Source organism: Adiantum capillus-veneris, chromosome 7, assembly GCF_014529385.1.
Source record: "Adiantum capillus-veneris isolate H3 chromosome 7, ASM1452938v2, whole genome shotgun sequence".
Classification (NCBI taxonomy): Eukaryota; Viridiplantae; Streptophyta; class Polypodiopsida; order Polypodiales; family Pteridaceae; genus Adiantum; species Adiantum capillus-veneris.
In genome coordinates, this window is record NC_140937.1 from 12,265,490 (window position 1) to 12,284,664 (window position 19,175).

At 42.8% G+C, this 19,175-nt stretch overlaps 1 protein-coding gene and 1 non-coding gene across 4 annotated transcripts; one reads left to right on the forward strand and one right to left on the reverse strand.

Moving 5' to 3' along the window:
- Positions 1-11,169: 11,169 nt before the first annotated feature.
- On the forward strand, positions 11,170-15,811 carry LOC147453447 (zinc finger CCCH domain-containing protein 19-like). Of its 3 annotated transcripts, none has more exons than XM_086515625.1 (3): positions 11,170-11,435; positions 12,717-12,827; positions 13,603-15,811. In XM_086515625.1, exons 1-3 carry the CDS (start codon positions 11,295-11,297, stop codon positions 15,508-15,510), a joined length of 2,160 nt encoding a protein of 719 aa, XP_086371751.1. In that variant the 5' UTR covers positions 11,170-11,294; the 3' UTR covers positions 15,511-15,811. The 3 variants fall into 3 exon arrangements, with proteins under 3 accessions (XP_086371751.1, XP_086371753.1, XP_086371752.1); XM_086515627.1 differs by having other exon boundaries at positions 11,293-12,615; XM_086515626.1 differs by having other exon boundaries at positions 11,293-12,373.
- Positions 15,812-18,149: 2,338 nt separating this feature from the next.
- TRNAK-UUU (transfer RNA lysine (anticodon UUU)) lies at positions 18,150-18,221 on the reverse strand. Its single transcript has one exon. It is a non-coding gene; the product is annotated as a tRNA-Lys (tRNA).
- Between the last annotated feature and the right edge of the window lie 954 nt (positions 18,222-19,175).

Consider the following 19,175-nt stretch of genomic DNA (forward strand, 5'->3'; position numbering starts at 1 on the left):
ACATCCTACGTGTAAGATGTCTCCTGGCTTAAAATTAAATTTTTTTTTGACAGGAATGCCCCTGATGCTCTGTAGACCTATCAGAAACACTCACAGTAACTTTTGGACTTCAATTAGGCTTTCAACCACACTTTTGCGTCTTTTTGCGTCTTTTACAAACTTGTAATGATTCTACCAAGCAAGTGTACATGCATGAAATGCTCTAGATCTGAATCACGATGTCCTACTTACTCTACTCCTACCTATCATGAACAAATGGTGATAATGGTGTTTTTGGTTGCTTTTTGGCCTCTCCGGACTCTCAAGCTGACCTCTCACCGCTTCTACCACTCCAACTCCTACTTTAGAACTTGACTACTACCTAAAACTACCTAAGTCTACCTCCTCTACCTAAGTCGAAGGATCTAGGCCAGACACACGCTTCCTAGACTCTGTCTAAGACCTAGAGAGTCCTCCACCCTCTGATCCTATCTAAATGTAAAGCGAGACTCTTGGCAAGCCAAAAATCCCAATCCTCAAGGATTAGTCTCGGTCACCTACCTAAGGTTTTCGTCCCCGGCAGTGGCGCCAATGTTGGACGGATACGCCGCGACGAACGTCAGCACAACGAGAACTCACCTAACAAGTAATGTCAGCTAAGGACGAAGCTCGACCCCCAGGCGCGTGGAAGCAAGCATAAGGTGTCAACCTACACTCGATCGACTCCTAACTAATTCCTACAGAGGTCCCTACCAATTGTCTAAGTCACAGTCTTCAAAAGTGCAAAAGAGAAATCTTCCTACAACGCTTGCTAGAGCCGAACACCCATCAAACACTTTCGAAACACCATAGAACTTGAAGGAGACCCTACTAATATCTATAGGCCGCTCTCCCTAAGGTCTATAAACCAAAATCACGACCCAAAACACCCGGTGCAGAAACACGTAGGATGTCTGGCCGAAATCTACAGGTCTTTGTTTCCGAAATCTGAAGTGCCTAATGTGTAGCTCTACTCAATGTGAACGCGTGGATATGCTGCAATGTGAAATCAGATAACGTATGCTCACCCAAACAACCGATGAAGCTCGTAGAAGGAGCTCCCAAAGCCGGACCGTACGCGTGCAATGTTAGTATCGGCTTGTAGCTCTAGTAGGGGGCAACACGCTACACTCTTCCACACTCGATTCCGACCACCGTAGCACACGTAGCGTCAAGACGAAGCTCACACTCTCTCTCACGTACACAGTACGTTCACTCACATACTTAAAACTTGTTTAAAATGACAAAAATGGTTTTTCATTAAGGTCAAAAAGTGGTATATATACCTTACAACTTCTCAAACCCTAAAGTTCCAAAATCAACCATCTACTCAATCTAACTATCAAAACTGGGATACAATCTGGAAACTTTTGTAAGTCCCAATATGTACAATGTGAAAAATCGGGTTTTCCTCAATGAATGAATAATTACAAAAATAATAGTCCGCCGAGTAGTTAGATGCCGTGGGGTGTGTCCAGCTTCTAACAAGTTCTTTCTCTCAAAGAGGAAAAAGATGACACATGTCTGCATAAAATAATTAAATGATACGAGAGAGAGAGAGAGAGAGAGAGAGAGAGAGAGAGAGAGAGAGAGAGAGAGAGAGAGAGAGATGTGGACCAAGCATGAGAGGGGGTATACTCTCCCACATACACACACACACATTCTCTCATTGTGTGGAGTGCAAAGTGCAAGAGCTCCATCTACTTCTCCAAGCTTGTGGAGAAGTGAAGAGCCTACACCAACACTCTTGGCTATGGAATGCAAATCCAACAAAGAGCCATGCTTCAATGCTTAAGCTTGCCATATTCTTCATCTTCATTACTATGCTATTATGCTATGCTAAGCAAGAAGAGTGATGATAAGTGAGGAACTATTTCTTTCTCCTATGAATGATTCTTCTTCCTCTTCCCTACCTTCATTCCCCGCTAGCTCTCTCCACGTTCAAAGGTGTTTGAGGCCTTGGGATAGTTAATTCTTTTTGCAAAGTTTATGTTATGCTCGTGATGCATGAAGCTTTCCATCTTCATAGCATCACCAAGGTCACAAGGAACACAAAGATTGTATTGTACCAAGTCTCTCTTGATGGGAGAATCTATAATACAAATGCCTTTTGGAGGGGGGACCCAACTCCAAGTAAATCCGGTCCTCAACTATTGTCATGTTCTCTAATACTCTCTCTCTCTCTCTCTCTCTCTCTCTCTCTCTCTCTCTCTCTCGCAAAAGTATTGCCAAGTTAATTAAGTACTATGTTTATGTTGCTACCATCAATTAAGTTCATCCTCTTTGTTCTCAAAGTAATCTCACAAAAATGCTCACTCTAATTCTCTTAATTCCGTTATTCTCAAAGTTCATAGGCCATTCCCATTACATTGGTATCAGAGCATTTGGTTTCTCTTTTCTTAGTAAGAAGAGAGGTCCTTAAGTAGCCTATTAATGGTTGATTTTGTTAATTATATTAGGGTAAGTGGGATTGGGATCTATTATCGGTTTTGTTGAGCCCACTATGTGGGATATGGTGCACACCTCGGGAGCTTTGGTCTTAATAATGGGATCTTTTTAGACTTGCCTACGGCTTTACCATTATTGAGCCATAAGAAGTCCGAAAGGAGCTATCCCTTAGCAATTCTGCTATGTTAGCCCCACTCCACTACTCTCTATAATTAACCGATTCGAGCTGTGGCTGTAGATACTTAAGTGCTTATTTTCAAAGGCTAAGAGGGGTAGCAACTAAGGTTTTGAATTGCCAAAGGATACAATAAGTAAACACATAAGTATAATTAGCATGGCTGACAATAACCAAGAGAGTAGAATGAGCATTCATAACTTTGATTTTGCACATGAAGGTGCTAATGATGATGCCCCCATGTTTATCAATTATCTTGTTACTAGGTTGCATCAAGCTATGGGAAACCCTACTTTGCAAGCCAACGTTACCCAACAACTTCGTGCTTATGGGATTTCCCTTCCTCTCCAAGAGGAGAGAGAGTTTAGGAGGCCTCTTGATGAGACTCCCAAAAGAAGACTCTCTCCCATAAAGAGGAGGAATCTAAAGAACGAGAAAGAAGCAAATCCCTAAGTTCCTTTGAAGATGTAGCTCCATGAAGACGGCGGTCTAAACTGTCGTCAACTCCTCCCAAGAGGAAACGGTCAACCCATTGTCCTTATCCTCATCATTCCAAAAAGGAAGAGAGGAAATGAAGGAAGAAAAAGGCAAGAAAGAGGTCACCCTCTTCTCCTTCTTCTTCACCTTCCTCCTCTTCCGATGAAAGAAATAGTTAGTCTCCTAGAGAATACAAGAGGGGAGGACATCGCAAAACTTACCCTGCATGGCGAAGGTCCCAAAAGCTCAAGAAATTCAAAGAGGGAGGAAAGAGTATCTCTTTTCTCACCTATGATAGCACCTTAGGTACCATCGACAAAGTATTGGCCTTCATCCAACAATTTGATGTGGCCTTTGGAGACAAGAGCTTCACGGAGTCCTCCAAGCTACACCATGTAGCTATGCACTTCTAGAAATCTACTCGTCAATGGTGGGCTAGCCTGTGTGGCAATGGCGAGGCCCCAAAGACATGGAAAACTCTACAAGTTTCCATCATGAAGCAATTCCTTGCAAGTGATGCCAAGGACAAAGTGCTCACCGAATGGTGAAGTTTGAAGCTACTCTTCAACGAGTCTATCCACAAATATGTAGACAAGTTTTGGGATTTACATCTCAAAGCTATAGTCTCTCAAAGGATAGACTTTGCCGAAAAAAAGCATCAATTTTGTGCGGTATTACGTGAAGAAATGGCCGAGTATGTCAACTCACAACGGCCTAGCACTATCATCAAAGTCATCCACCACACTATGGTTGCTTCAAGGATCGATTTCCAACAAGGGGCGAGAAGAAATTTCAAGCCCATGGAAAACAAGGATCGAAATGAAGCTAAAGGGAAGAGCAATGCTCAAAACTCTTCCCAAGGCAACACCAACACCAACAACAACAAGGCCAAGGAGAAAGGATCTTACAAAGGTAAAAATAAGCTCTCTCCCAAAGAATTAGAGGCTTTTCGTAAACACCATAAATGCTTTTAAGTGTGGAGAGCAAGGACATGGTTATCATTCTTGCCCCAAAAGAAATGTACGTAATGACACTCCTAGAGCTTCCATGGTTGAAGCTCCAAAAGAGGATACTCATTGCAAAGGCTCATTCCTATCCTTTGCTTGGGAAAAGTTAAGGGAACATGATGCCTTCATCTTGTTTGACCCTGGCTCTACTCACAACTTCATATCAATGGAGTTGGCCGATAAGTTGGGCATTCAAGCTTTCGAGATGAGAGATATTGTAATTGTTGATGCAGCTTTCAAGGGACAGCAAGCCTCCATTAGTCCCTTAATTGGGAAGTTGAGGCTTCATGTCCAAAGCTACGTTGACAAAGAAGATTTTTTTAATCTCTTCTCTTCAACATGAGGATGTTATCCTAGGGGCACCATGGTTCACAACCGCATGGCTGCCAACATGAAGTTCCTTGAAAGGAGAATCTATTTCACCTACAGGGAAAAGAGCATGTACATAGATGGTAATGATTTGGGGAACACCATATCCTTGGTAAATATGCTTGCTTTTGATAAGTCAATGAAAAGCTCTATTTTTGCGTATATGATTTTTGTTAGAGAATCTGTAAATGATCTAATGTTTTCACAAGTAACAATAAAGGGAATCAAGAGGAATTAGAGTTATCTAATTTTCTAAATGGATTCCAAGATGTTTTTATTGATGACATCCCTAGCGAGCTACCTCCAAAACGAGGGGATGCTAGGAAGCTCACCGCCTAATAAACCTCCTTATTGAGTTTCAAAAGCTCAACAAGAGGAGATCATGAGGCAAGTGCATGAATAGGTGGAAAAAGGGATGGTGAGCCTAGCTCCTCTCCATTTTGTACACCAGTACTTTTAGTGCAAAAGAAAGATGGCACATATCACATGTGTGTCGACTATAGAGCACTAAATAGGATCAGTATATACAAAAAAAATCCCGTGCCGCGGGTAGAAGATCTATTTGATAAGTTACAAGTTTTGGCCTGACAAATATTCCAGTCGTATTCAAACTCACGATGGACAAAAATCTTCAGGCCACACAAATTCTCTTGAGGAGTACAAGTGACACCTCCAGGTAATCTCTCAAGTTGTGAGAGAGAATAAGCTTTTCATTAATGAAAAGAAAAGTGAATTTTTTCTACAAGAGATTCAATATTTAGGTCATATTATCTCTCAAGATGGTATTCGTATGGATCCATCAAAGTTGGAGGTAATAAAAGCATGGCCTAATCCAAGGAATCTACATGAGTTAAGAAGCTTTATTGGTATGTGTGCATACTATAGACGCTTCATAGCAAAATTCTCTCAAATAGCAGGACCATTGCATGACTTAACAAGGAAGAACATTAAGTACTCATGGACTGCTAAAGAACAAAATGCTTTTGAAAAGCTTAAAGAGAATCTTACCTCCCAACCAGTCCTTATGCTTATGGGTCTCTCAAAGCCATTTGAGGTCCAATGTGATGCTTGTAGTGATTGCCTTGGAGCAGTTTTGCTTCAAGAAGGGCATGCCATAGCATATGAGAGACGAAGGCTCAATGCCGATGAACGGGTCTTGGGCATATACGAAAAAAGATATTTTAGCTATTCTACATGCCCTAGACACATGGAAGCAATATCTCTTGGGGGCTCCATTCATCCTACGAATGGATCACAAAGCCTCAAGAACTTCATGACGCAAACCAAGATTTCTGACAAACAAATGAGGTGGAAAAATTTTCTTTCGCAATTTAAATTTCATATTGCTCACATTGTTGGCAAGCACAATCAAGTGGTCGATGCACTTTCACAACGGCCAAGGGTAAATGTGGTGTCTATAGCAACTCACAATGATTTATCTTTTATGATAGATGAGTATGCCACTGACCAAGACTTTAAGTAGGTAATTACAGCCTTTGCATTAGGGAAGAAAAAAAGAACCATTCACCTTGAAGGATGGTTATCTTCCAAACGGCAATAGGCTATTTGTTACTCACCATTACAATAAGAAAGTCATGTATGAATCCTATGCTTCTCCTTATGCGAAGCAAAGAGGGATTCCATAATCTACTCTTCGAGGAGTAGAAATGTATTTTTGTTGGTCTACCATGAAAAGTAAACGTACAAGAGTATGTTTCAAAATGCGTGGTATACCAAAAATTGAAATTTGATAAAGGGAAGCAACTTGGATTGTTTCAGTCGTCGACAGGCTTAGTAAGAAAACACACTCTATGCCTGTCAAAAAGACTATTAAGGCACATCAAACAACAACCCTCTCTAGATCTCAAATTTTCAAGTATCATGGCTTGCCAACATCCATAGTGTTGGAAAAATATCCTAAAATGACCAGTAATTTCTAGAAGGGTCTCTTTGAGAATCTAGGAAGTAGATTAAATTTATCTTTCGGCCTATCATCCACAAATGGATGACCAAATTGAAGTAACTAATCTATGATTCTTGAATCTACTAAAAGCCTATGTCACAGAAGTAAGTCAACGTTCTTAATGAGAGAAGTACTTACCTCTTATAGAGTATGCGTACAATGACAATGTACATACTTCTATGGGGAAAGTACTTTTCGAGGTTAAAGAGGGAAGATCCAAAAGTCCCTTACTACTTAAATTATGTGGGAAGATCTTCGCTACTGATGAATATAGCCGAGACTCACAAGCATCTTTTTCAAAGAATAAAAGAGGCCATATCCATCTCAAAGCAAAGGCAAAAAGGGCTGATGCTAATAAGCATAGAAGAGCCTTAGCCTTTAAGAAAAATGATTGGGTCTTGCTAAAGTTTCTCAAGGCTCACCTAAGGCATACTACGGGCAAGAATCCTACGAGACACCAAGAGTATTATGCTAAACTAGCAAAAAGATACTATGGCCCTTTTTTCTATAAATTCTTAAGCCAATCAATGAGATGGCTTATTAGTTAAAGTTACCCAACCATTGGCTCATTCACAATGCTAACCATGTGAGCCTACTCAAACCTTACAAAGGAGAGCCACAAAAAGAACCAGTAATGGAGGACCCGCCAGAGATTGAAGATCAAGAAGAGGTGTTGCAACTCGAATTGATTCTTCAACACGAAGACAAGGTACTAAGAAATGGTAACATTATCCAATGATACCTTGTTAAGTTTAAGAATTATCCTTTTAAAGATGCTAGATGGATGCAAGGAACCTAGCTTAAGGATATTATGAACCTTGTCAATGCTTACAATGCTACACTAGAGTAAGCAAATGAAAATGCGTTTTAAATGAACAATGTTTTTGTCTTATAAGACTCATTCTCTTTCTTTTATTGTGCACAAAATTTAAAAAGTATGCATGCTTAGGATCATGTTTGTGTGACGACACCTCCCAAACACTAAGTAGAACTTGTCACTCTACTTTGGAAGTATGATATGGACTAAAGAGCAGATATGCTTGCGGTAGCTAAGTCTCTCGAGCACCAAATGGATTAATCATCCATTTTGGAATGGTGTCGTAGGGTAAAAAGGGATCCTCTACCCGCTAAGAAACACACACTAATGACTAGGCTTTATCTTTTTTACCTCATAGTCGAGGACGACTATACATTCACACATACATCTAGAGTAGCCAGTATTTGATTCCATCATCCAAAAGATTCAAACAATTCCTAGAGAAATAGTTTTGGGATATAATCCTTATACTGTATTGGTATCTATAAGATACAATCTTCTCTCGACAAGCTCTCACACTTGAAAGTTCGACACATCCAAATATGTGCTTTAGTCTGTAGCCATACACGTATCTCTTGCTCATTGATCGTCACTAAGTCAACGTCCTCCGTAGGAGTTCGATTAACATCTTTAGAGCTATGGTATTTTACACTTATCCTCGTCATAATCTCCTTGTGCCTCAAGTAGATGTGATCATAGCCCCAATCTTGTACCATTTTAAGTCGACACATAAATGGTCTCCCTAAAATGACATCAAAGTTGTTGCCCTTGACAAAACCTACTATTGTGAAGGTATACTCATACTGTATCCCATAAGAGGTTACTATGATCTGTTCCAACATATCCACACGTCTCTCAACATAACCATCTGCAAGTTGTAATTTCACTCTTGATTTTTTGAGAGCTGGTCTCTCCCATTTCTCCCATATCCCTTGGTACTTATGGCCCCCAAGGCTGGTATATAAGCACCCAACAGTCTTATTGTATTAAATCAATTCATGGTGAAGGTTGGTTGGTTCAGAAGATCTCTCTCTCTCTCTCTATCTCTCTCTCTCATTGGTTCATCGCTTCCGTAGTCAACTTTGACAACGCCTTCTAGCTAGTATCTCTTGCGACCTCTCTAGTAGCACTTGTTCAACTCCATCACGACAACCTGACACCGCATGTACTCCCTATTGTGGGCCTCAATCCAACTTTTCTATCAGCAACGAAGATTGTAGGAGATTATTCGTTGTTTTTGTGCACAATCTGTTGCATCCTTCATGCGCGTGTGTGAAAGAGCATGGCAAGAAGAGCTAGGCATGCATGGCAAGTTAGAGAGAGAGAGAGAGAGAGAGAGAAGAGAGAAGAGAAGAAGAAGAGTTTAGGAATTTTACGTCATAAGAACAATCCCAAGAGACCTCAAAGATCTATACACGTTTTGAACTCTACTTGCATGTGCACACGCGCATGCGCACGCACGTGTGTGTGTGAGAGAGAGAGAGAGAGAGAGAGAGAGAGAGAGAGAGAGAGAGAGAGAGAGAATTTCAAAAAGAGAGCAATAGAGACACTTGAGAGACTACTTACTGGGTTAACTAAATATAAATCCATTAATCCCCAAGATTCCCTCGGATATCCCACACCTTTCCACGTCACAACCTGCTTATTCTCGTTACGTTGGACCTCCGCAGAGAGAGAGAGATAGATAGATTCATTATTGTCCATTGAGGTCACATATGACCCATGGGACCAAAGACGCATACAAAAGTGTTTTTCCTCTCTAGAAGGGGAGGGTGGAAAGTGTCTCCTCTTCACATGGGAGAGGGCGGTGTCCATAACCTATGATGGAGAGGTCTTACCACTAGCCATCTCCTGGACAAACTTAGTGGCAGTGTCTCACTTCATTTTTACAAGCAAAAGAGAAACTAATAGTTATGTGGAATCATTGGGAGTTGCCTTGGTAGATTGAAAGTCCGCAACGATTACACGTCCTCCATGATAGACTGCCCATTTCCCAGCTGCTTGGCTTCACGGACCTTGGTAAGCTCTTCTCTCTTACATCGGAGTTGCAAAGGAGTCAAGTCCTCTGCAAACCAAACCTTAGTGTCCTTGAGATTCTTTGATTGGTACAACATAGTATCACGGGCTACTTTGGACTTGAATGTTATGATTTCATGAGAGCCACCATTGTCGGTGACATGTGGGGCTATGGGCTGAACCTGTGAGCACTATATCCCACTTGATTGTTGGCATTAAACTAGCAAGCTGACGTACTGAAGCGTCGATAATTACCTATTAAGTACCACTCTTGAGGCAGGCCTCTTGAGGGATGCAACATCTCGACGTTTGAACTTGCGTGTCTCCTTACTGACATGAGTTTGGATTTGGGATGGAAGACTTGCGGTGATCTCTTCAATCTATGCTTGAACGATATTTAAGGCCTTTGCCTCCAACCTTGCTTCAACGGTATAATGCTTCTCTTTGAGATTCGTGAGACGTGCTTCAACTGTATCTAGGTGTTGTTGAAGGAGGAGGTTCTCCTCTTGTAACGCCTAAATTTGTGCTTGGAGGGCACCCAAATCCGAAGCTCGTACGCCGGGCGGTTTCTTAGGGTACGCAACACAGATGCAAAAGACTTTCTCCCAGCCGAGATGATGGGGATGGAAAAGGGTGGACCTGGAGGTATAAGACTAGGCGAGGCTCTGTTCAATGCTAAACTGAGGGAGCCGGCTACGTTATTGTGTGTCGGCATGGAAACAAGTGCATGTTCAACCTTGATAGGTTTTTTGGTTGCCATGTTATGCAGCTTGCGAGCAGAGAGCGGGTACTGGGTCGAGCGAGGGGGAGGCAGCAACAAGTAGCCCTAGCCTTTGCGGCTAATGGCACCTGCTGGAGCACAGCTCGCAGGTCGACTGTGGCGAGCAGGCGGGCATAGACGCGATGGGACAGCTGGTGAGAGAGAAGCTTCGGCTTAATTCAGGCTTGTCCTGAGAGAGACAACGAACGCCGACCGACGCGCCCTCATCGCGTGAGCAGACCTGCGAGTCTAGGGTTAGGGTTCTCTGACGAGAGAGAGAGAGAGAGAGAGAGAGAGAGAGAGAGAGAGAGAGAGAGAGAGAGAGAGAGAGAGAACCACATGCCAATCTCTCTCTTCTTACCTCGCCGCCATTTGCAAGTCCAATTGCGACCACCACTCGAGTGTCTTTTGGATTTTCAGACGCATATTCGCCTTTTCAAAGACTTTTCTAAAATTGTGCACACATACAGAAGAGAGAGAGAGAGAGAGAGAGAGAGAGAGAGAGAGAGAGAGAGAGAGAGAGAGTTTCAAAAGATTCTTCATCTATATCTATATCTATACTATTATAAAAGGAGGAGGGATTCTGACCCCCCTGACATATGGCTGCACCTCCTTAATCCGAGCTGTGTTCCCTGCGACTCCGACTACACAGCGATGCATCGAAGAAGAAGAAGAATAGTATAAAAAGAGGAGGGATTCTGACCCCCCTGACATATGGCTACACCTCCTTAATCCGGGCTGTGTTCCTTGCGGCTCCGGCTACACAACGACGCAGCGAAGAAGAAGAAGAAGAAGAAGAAGAAGAAGAAGAGAGTTTTAACGTCGTAGGCGAGAGAGGAGCGGCCTTCGTGGTTAATATAGTGGGTCGGTGGGTGGGGTGTCTAGGTGAGGTCGGTGAGAAATTTATCTATCTATACTATATATACTATATATTAAGGAGACTGGTTGTCCAATGCCACGTGTCAAAGTTTGCCGCATCCGGTGAGTTCCGGTTCATCTATACTATATATTAAGGAGACTGATTTTCCAGTGTCACGTGTCAAAGTTTGCTGCATCCGGTGAGTTCCGGTTCATATGAGTGAGGGGGAGAGAGAGGCGGCCGGTCGTACTAGTTATCAAAAGGTCCCAACGCACTACGGTCTACCTATTCTTCGCCCTTCTCATCTCAGAATTGCAGATCAGATCGCTTGCTTCTCTGTAACCTCCTCTGCAACCCCGCTCCAAGAAGCTCGCTGGCTTCAGAGATGTTTAGCTTCGGCGTCGATGTTGCCCAACCAGCAACGAAAGTATTGCCTCCTCCGTCCAACAATGCGATGGATGAGGAGGCTCAGAGGCGCAATACCGACTGCATTTATTTTTTGGCCTCACCTCTCACCTGCAAGAAGGTACTGCTTTCTCATGTGACTCTCTGGAAGTTAGGGTTAGGGATTGCGTTAGCCCAAGGACCCGGCTGCAGAAGTATGGAAGTAGGGGTAAGAAACAGAAGATCTGCAGCTATAGGGTCTTCTTTGAGCAAGTCTTTGGGGCCTATTGCGCTAATTTCGAAGTTAGTGCTTCTACAACCCATGATGCGCTCCCAGCAGCAAGTTAAAGACGTTTAAACAGTCACGGTTTTCCATATTTGCGTATGAGTGGTCTTTCCAGGGCAAGATTGCCCTGATTTGGAGCCTATGAACAGTCGGGTTGTCAGATTTGGGGCTGGTTGGTGTCCAATGGCAGTCTTCAACCCTGCTTCAAGGTGTAATCTTGAATGCCCCCCCTTTCTACACTTGTTTGGAATTGCCATGCCACATGTGCAACTGTGCAGAAGCTGTGCTCTACAGTGCGGCCCTGGAAAAAGGATAGGAGGAGGAGGAAAATCAAGGATCAGGCGGGTTGCCACAGCGCACAATATTCTCGTTCGAAACATCTTGAAAGACCACCCTGTGAACCGACTGGGTGATAAAATGTCCTCTTTGATCTGGGGGAGTCAGACCGCCTGGTGATCTCATGAGTAACTGAAGTTTTGGTCCCTCTCTGATCTGGCGGAGTCAGACAATCTGGTGCACTCACTGGGTAATGGAGTAGCTTGGTCTCTTTGCAAGCTGGTGGAGTCACATTTTGTTCTTTATGATCAGGCTAGGTATAGTGGTTTATGGTACATATGAAGTCCAGGATGATGCAGTTCTAGACACCAGGCTTAGCTCCTCAATTCTTCGAGAATTACGGTTTTCCTAGATGTGGATCATTTGGGTAGCAGTTTAAACAGGGCTCTTGCTCTTTGAAAGAAATAAACCACTTCCTGATTGTACTCTGTTTCATGAGAGCCTTGACATCTTACCAGGTGCTCTCTTGGTTGCTTACTGAAGTTAATTCCAGTGTATAACTTAATGACTTTGGCAACAGCAACTATATAGCTAGGTTAATGTCAGTGGGATAATTAGGTGCATGGGTTACGTGAGCTATGGTGCTTCACTTGAAAGAAAGGAACTCGTAACCAGGTGTACTGACGGTCTTTTCTAAGGAGGAACTGTAGCTAAATGTATTCCAAGCGGGAATGCTAGGTGTGTAACAGGAAGATTACAGGTTCAGACTTTAGCGCCAGCTTATAAGTTCTAATTGAAAACTCATGACCGGGTAGCTGTATGTTCTTCTTGCTCCTCACAATCTGACCTTCTTTTGTCCAGGGTACTAATTGTGAATATCGACACAGTGAGGCTGCTCGCATGAATCCAAGGGATTGCCGGTTTTGGAAGGCTGGCAATTGTCTAAACCCACGTTGCTCATTTCGGCACCTGGTTAGTCTTTTTTATATCTTGAGAGGTTTGTTAACACGCATTGATTTTGCAACTAAAGAAAGACTTTATTCTTGACTATGTGTGAGGGTATGAAGCGTGGTAAGGAACCAGGAAAATTTCTGTTCGTGTGATAGAGGATCTGGTTTCAAGTTTACTCCAGGAGAGAGGCATTGTGAGTCTTGTTAGGTTTTCAACCTGGATAAAGTTATCATCTGCTGATGTCCAAACCTACTTATGTGATTAGAAGCAGCGAATGAGTCTAGTGTAGGTAGGCCTAATAATGGGATGTTGTGAATTGTTCTTGAGTTGCTTTTTGAGGAGATGATTTCCCTTCTTCCTGGGCCCCAAGTTCTTTATGAGGACCTCCTGAAAAGTGTGAAGCAATGAGATTATGTGACCATACCTCCTTAAGGCTTGTGCTAATACTGTCACTGCATACAGCATCAAATTTTAGAAATAATTTCTAGACGACAGTAAATATCATGCTATATCAACGTTTCTCTAAAAATTTGCATTGTAAATGCTATATGAAGGTGTATTGTGTAACTGGCCATCTTCATGTACAGGCAATCAACCATTTATTTTGAAATATGTGAGTTTTTGTGTAGTTGACCATATTTCAAATCAATGAATCATTGTTCTTGATCATCATGATTATGTTATACAATTCACTCCTGTGAATTTGATTGCTTTTAAGTCGATGACTGTTATGCATGGTTATAACTTTTTTGGGGTTTGTGTGCTGACTAATTTTATTTTGTCCTGTGCCTTGCAGCCTCTTGATGGAAAGTCTGTGTTAGCAGCATCAGTTGCTTCTACTTCATCTGCTCCTGTTGTTGTGCAGTTGGCGCCAGCAACAGGGCCATCAAACAAGTCAAAAATCCCTTGCTATTTTTTCTCTCAAGGCTATTGCGCCAAAAGTGACAAATGTCCTTTTGCGCATGTTGAGCCTACAGCATCTGGTCCAGACCCAGCTACACACAAATTCTTGGCAGTTGGAGTAAATGGTAATGCAGTGGAGAGCAGTGGAAGACCACTAGTTGTGCTCAAACAAAGTTCTTCAACTGATGGAAGGACCGCTTCGTCAAAGGGGATTCACGCTTCCAAAGTTCCCATCAATGCACAGAAAGTGCCTCAGATTTCAAGAGGCTTGCAAAAGTTCAACTTTCCTGCAAGAAATGGGAATTTTACCCCCCTCAATTGCACTGAAGAAGACGGAAAGCCAAATGTTTATGGTGGCCGATTGCATTCTGTTGAACAGAGTCAACTCAAAGTTGAGTTAGAACAGGGACTGAACGACACTTTTGATAAGGTACAAACTGCTGAATGGAGGCATCCTAACCAAGTGGATGCTTTGTGGGAGGATTGTCCTTTGTCAGGAAGTGGCCTTGACCAGTCTGTAGGCCACTTTGACAGCCACCTGACTTCGAAGTCGCGAAGTAATTCAACATCAAGTAATGACCAAGACTCATGCGAGCAATTAAGATCCAGTGACTCTTCAAACTTCCCTCTGGATAACCGGGAGCCTCAGCCGGGCTGGTTTTCTGGTCAGTGTCAGGTCTTTTCAAAGCCTGTGGTGGATGCAAGGCTCTCCTATCATGCAAGAGCAGAAAAATGGAAGAAACAAAGAACGAGTATAGAGGAGGTACATTCTTTGTGTGATCTTCACAGTCACTTGGGAAATCAATGGAAGAAAAACAAACTCCATGCTGTCTTAGAAAAGCCAGAAGTCAGAGGCCAGACAGACATGGTTATTCATGGTCGTGGAAGCCAATGGTTCAGCAAGGATCACCTTATTGCACAAAATGGGAAACTGCTTGCGACAGCAGATAGCGATGGGACAAAAGTGGGTGGAAGAGGAAATTCTGCCCCTCTCCAGAGGGCCTCTCTCAGAAAAGTCCCTAACACTGACAAGTGTCTTACACTTGACAAAAAACAGAGTGGATCTTCTGAAGAGATATCCAAAGCAGACTTGAATTTTGCTGGACCAAAGAGTTTAGCGCAAATTAAGGCAGAGAAAATGGCCAGGAGGGTTTCTCCCTCTAAAACTGCTGGGAAGCACAACTTAAGCTTGGCGGTCATTGAAGCTGGTGAAAAGGTTGCGGCCACGAGAGAGGTAGCGAAGCCTGCCGAGGTTACCCATGTAGCTGTCTCCAGTGGCAACCTAAGTAGTTCTCACTTGAGCACAGGGTCAACCGCCAAATCTGTTGATGATAAGCAGATGAGTGAGACTTCATCGCCTTTTGAGTGTCCAAAGCCTCTGAGTGTGCTGTTGAAGAGAAAGCGAGAGCTGGAATCGGATAGGAATGTCAGGGAGACCATATCAGGGTTCCTTAAGGTAGAGGAGTGCATGGTAGACTCCTGCGGGGAGCTAGAGGATGGAGAGGTTCGTGATGACAGTGAAGAATGCCAAAAAGAGAGAGTGCCTTCCAGTACCTGTCCTTCAGTATCTGTCGAGGAAGATCAGCAGGCGATTTCTCTTAGTTTCATGGAGGTTGTGCAAAAAGGTGCAGCGGAGGCAGCTGAGTTTGACCCGGATTTTTCAGAGGAACTGAAATCTGATGCAGAAATGGAGGATATAGCATATGATGATGCAGATTACAGCTTAGATGATGATAACGATGATGATGATGAAGATTTTGCCAAGAAATTGGGGCGCTTTTTGGGGTTGTCCAGCAACTAGTACCAATTCATATACCAGACAGTAACACACATGGACATTCTTACGGAAGTTCCGTATGCCTGTCAATCACACGAACTAATTATGGATTTGTATCTTCTCGCTAAATTGGCAATATTGTGTAATGTACTTATGAAAGGTGGTGCTTGCTATTGACAGTCTCTTTAAGAGGATTACCTAAATCAACCTCTTAATAACAGCTTTGTCTCAACCATTTTACCACCCCTCAATTATCTTTCTGGATGCTGTATTGCATATGTCCTGAAAGTTAACTGTTATCAGTAAAGATCCAATGTTGCGGCAATTTTGCTTTTGATGTGAAGATCTTGTTAAAGCAGTGGCTGGCAGGTAGTTTGAAGTATGTGTTGAGTTCATCACAGGGGCTTGCCAGCTTCCTTGAGGGAGGGTGTTTGGTTAAAAGAGGCAGAACTTAAATACTTGCTGGTGAAAGGTTGGGAGTGAGCCATGAGGGGGCAACATGTGGTTTGCAACTATCACAAAGCCTGGGTAGTCAAAGCCGTGTAACTTGGCAGGATCAGGCTAATTTGTGGCATTTGGTTTGGCTCCTTCAAAGTGTCTCTATCTATGCTTTCCATCTGTTTAGGTTTGGCCTTGCAGGAGAGTATCGTGCTTATGGAGAAAGTACGAGCTGCACTTAAAGGATTCCATCATCACCTCGTGGAATTATTTTTTGCTTGCAGTTTTATGGTGGCAAGCCACCGGGAAAAGTATGCCCTTTCGGCTTCAAACTAGAGGGGCCTGCTCTTTTGTTACTTTAGGTACATAGCTTCTTGAGCCAGAGTATTATGCCATCTATTAGCCAGCGCTCCTTACTTTCAGTGGCACTTTTGAATCATACTGCTTGAGGAAGCAAGAGTCAAGGCATTAGCTTTTGTGTGCAATCTCCATATTGAAAATGTATACAATAAGGTATCCAACCTAAAATAGGTATGTAAAGTTGAATATGGCTGTCCTTTACATCGTATGAAAGGCTGTTTTCTAGCAGAAATGCTGACACGTATTGCTGGTGCTGCTCACGGAGGCAAAGATAATGATATATAAGTCTGGTACTTCCAATGTCGATTTTTTATTAGTGGTGAGGGTGTAATCAAACTCGAACCTCCTTGGTCACTGATGATTCAAAATCTCCCCAGTAGACCTTTGGCATCTCGACACGGACTTTTGTTTCTATGCCATGGGTCCTCTTTTTGCTTTCCATGTGTGCGATTTTACTAGTACATGGTAGGGCGTGAAGGGGCTTCACTGGCTCTTAAATTGAAGGCTGCCTTCTTCCCTGCATTTTTCTGGATTTGGGGTCTGTTGCCTGTTTTTTGTGTATGAAAATTGAAGCTGCCCTTTAGAAAAGCTTGTGAAAAATAACTCTGTTTGACAACAGAATCGTAACTGAGTGGTTAAGGTGGATGTGTGGATTCCTGAAGGGCGAGGTTCCATACCCGGCGGCAACTCTCTTCATGCTCCAGGTCCATTTCAGTATTACTGCTTTCAATATATTCGAACAGGCAGCGGTTACTTTTCAAAGACATAGGAGTTGCTGCATCATTGGTGCAGAGGTGCCTGGTCTTTATGCTTTCATAATTGTGATCCAGAGTCGCAATCACACAGTTTATCCTTTTCTTTTTAGGTGTTTAGTGATAGTCTTTGAGCTAGTTTTTGTTGAATAATCGTTATCCTCACACCAAGCCCCTTCTCGGAGGGATGTATGTCACCAAAAATATCATGTTCATGCTGTTATGCCATAGCCTTCATTTTGTAGTTCCTGGTCTTGTCCATTTCATCAGGATAGCGGCATGATGTTTGCATGAGCGACATGTATGAGTTCCATGCCTTGATGATGTTCGGCATGATGACGAGTTCAGTCCCTAGTCCCTAAGCTCTTGTAAGATCACTCCTCCCACATGAGGCGTTGGAGTTGATACAGTCCCTTTAGTCCTATCGAGTCCATTCTCAACCCAAATTGTAAAAAAAGATGTCCCATCTTTTTTCTCCCTAAGGGGGGAGGTGTGGCGTGTGGCAGGACGGTCCGAGTGTGAACCTACTTGTAACTACCTCTCATGTTAATATAAGGAGCTGCTCTCGGGTGCAAGAGGCAAGCCTAGTTTGGTCTTAATCCCGTGTATGGCGTGTGGCAGGACGACCCGAGTGTGAACCTACTTGTAACTACCTCTCATGTTAATATAAGGAGCTGCTCTCGGGTGCAAGAGGCAAGCCTAGTTTGGTCTTAATCCCGTGTACACTACATTATCATTCAAAGATTAAGATAAAATAATAAATTTCAAACTGTTCAGATTTTCAATCCTCAAAATGGAAGATCACTCCCCCCACATGACACCCCCCCCCACATGAGGCGTTGGGTTGATACAGTCCCTTCAGTCCTGTCGAGTCCATTCTCAACCCAAATTGTAGAAGAAGATGTCCATCTTTTTTCCCCCTAAGGGGGGAGTGGCATGTGGCAGGACGGCCCGAGTGTGAACCTACTTGTAACTACTTCTCATGTTAATATAAAGAGCTGCTCTCGGGTGCAAGAGGCAAGCCCTTAATCCCCTGTACATTACATTATCATTCAAAGATCAAGATAAAATAATAAATTTCAAACTGTTCAGATTTCCAATCCTCAAAATGGATACCCCCAGTGGGGTTCGAACCCACGACAATTCGCTTAAAAGGCGGATGCACTACCACTGTGCTATGGGAGCCAACGCGCTTCTGCGTGTGAGCATTAAAGAAATGTACTGTAACTAAGACCGACGATTCCGAGTTATGCATGAATGAATGTAAATTTCGAAGCAGAGCAGCACTTTGAACGCTCTTTCAATGCTCGATTGCATTTGAATAACTAAATGAAAGCCTTAAGAGGGTATGCTGCTGGGAGGCAAGGCTTTGGAGGAAGACGAAAGATCTCCTCAATCATGTGGGTACATTCACTAGGTGGCCGTAGGAGGGAAAACAAGGCGTCTAGGGACAGAAGTTGGCACAAGAAGACTATACGATTAAAGAAGGAGAAAATTAAAATGGAAGTCGGTTGCTTGAGAAGAGCACAAAGTGAAGGGGACGTGTTGGCAAATGTGTGCATCTTTATATCAGTGAAGTTGGTTACTTGTCTAATGTGTCAAGGTTAAGCTACTAGGAATTACACATGACGTACTCTTGATAAATTTGGTACTGATCAAATAATGATAGGTAACTACCACGCTTAACGGATCAATGCCTACATAAATGGGCTTCATTCATGACCCTTGGTCTCTATTATTTTGTTTTTAAATAGCTAAAATTGTGTTCACTATTCAGAGCAAGTTTATGTTTACACGTGTCTACCGACCAATGATTGCCATGTTCTAATCTCCTTTGATTGGTTGATGGTGATAGGTATAGAGCCCTCTTGCTTTTGGATTGCGTTGTAATTTTTAGATCGGATATCATCAAATCTGCGGCTCTTGTAATCATTTGCTGTATAAACTCTCTAACATTAGATCTGGATTTATTTTGATTACATCAATTATGTCCTATAATAGACGGCCTACTTCAATCTTTTTTAGTTTGCCACTTCATTTTTTGTACTTGCAAACAAGGTTGTTTTATCTAAAACATCCATTTTGCCTTTCCAAATAGGAGAGTAGAGAAGTGTTTATTTATTAGTTTTATGACAAATT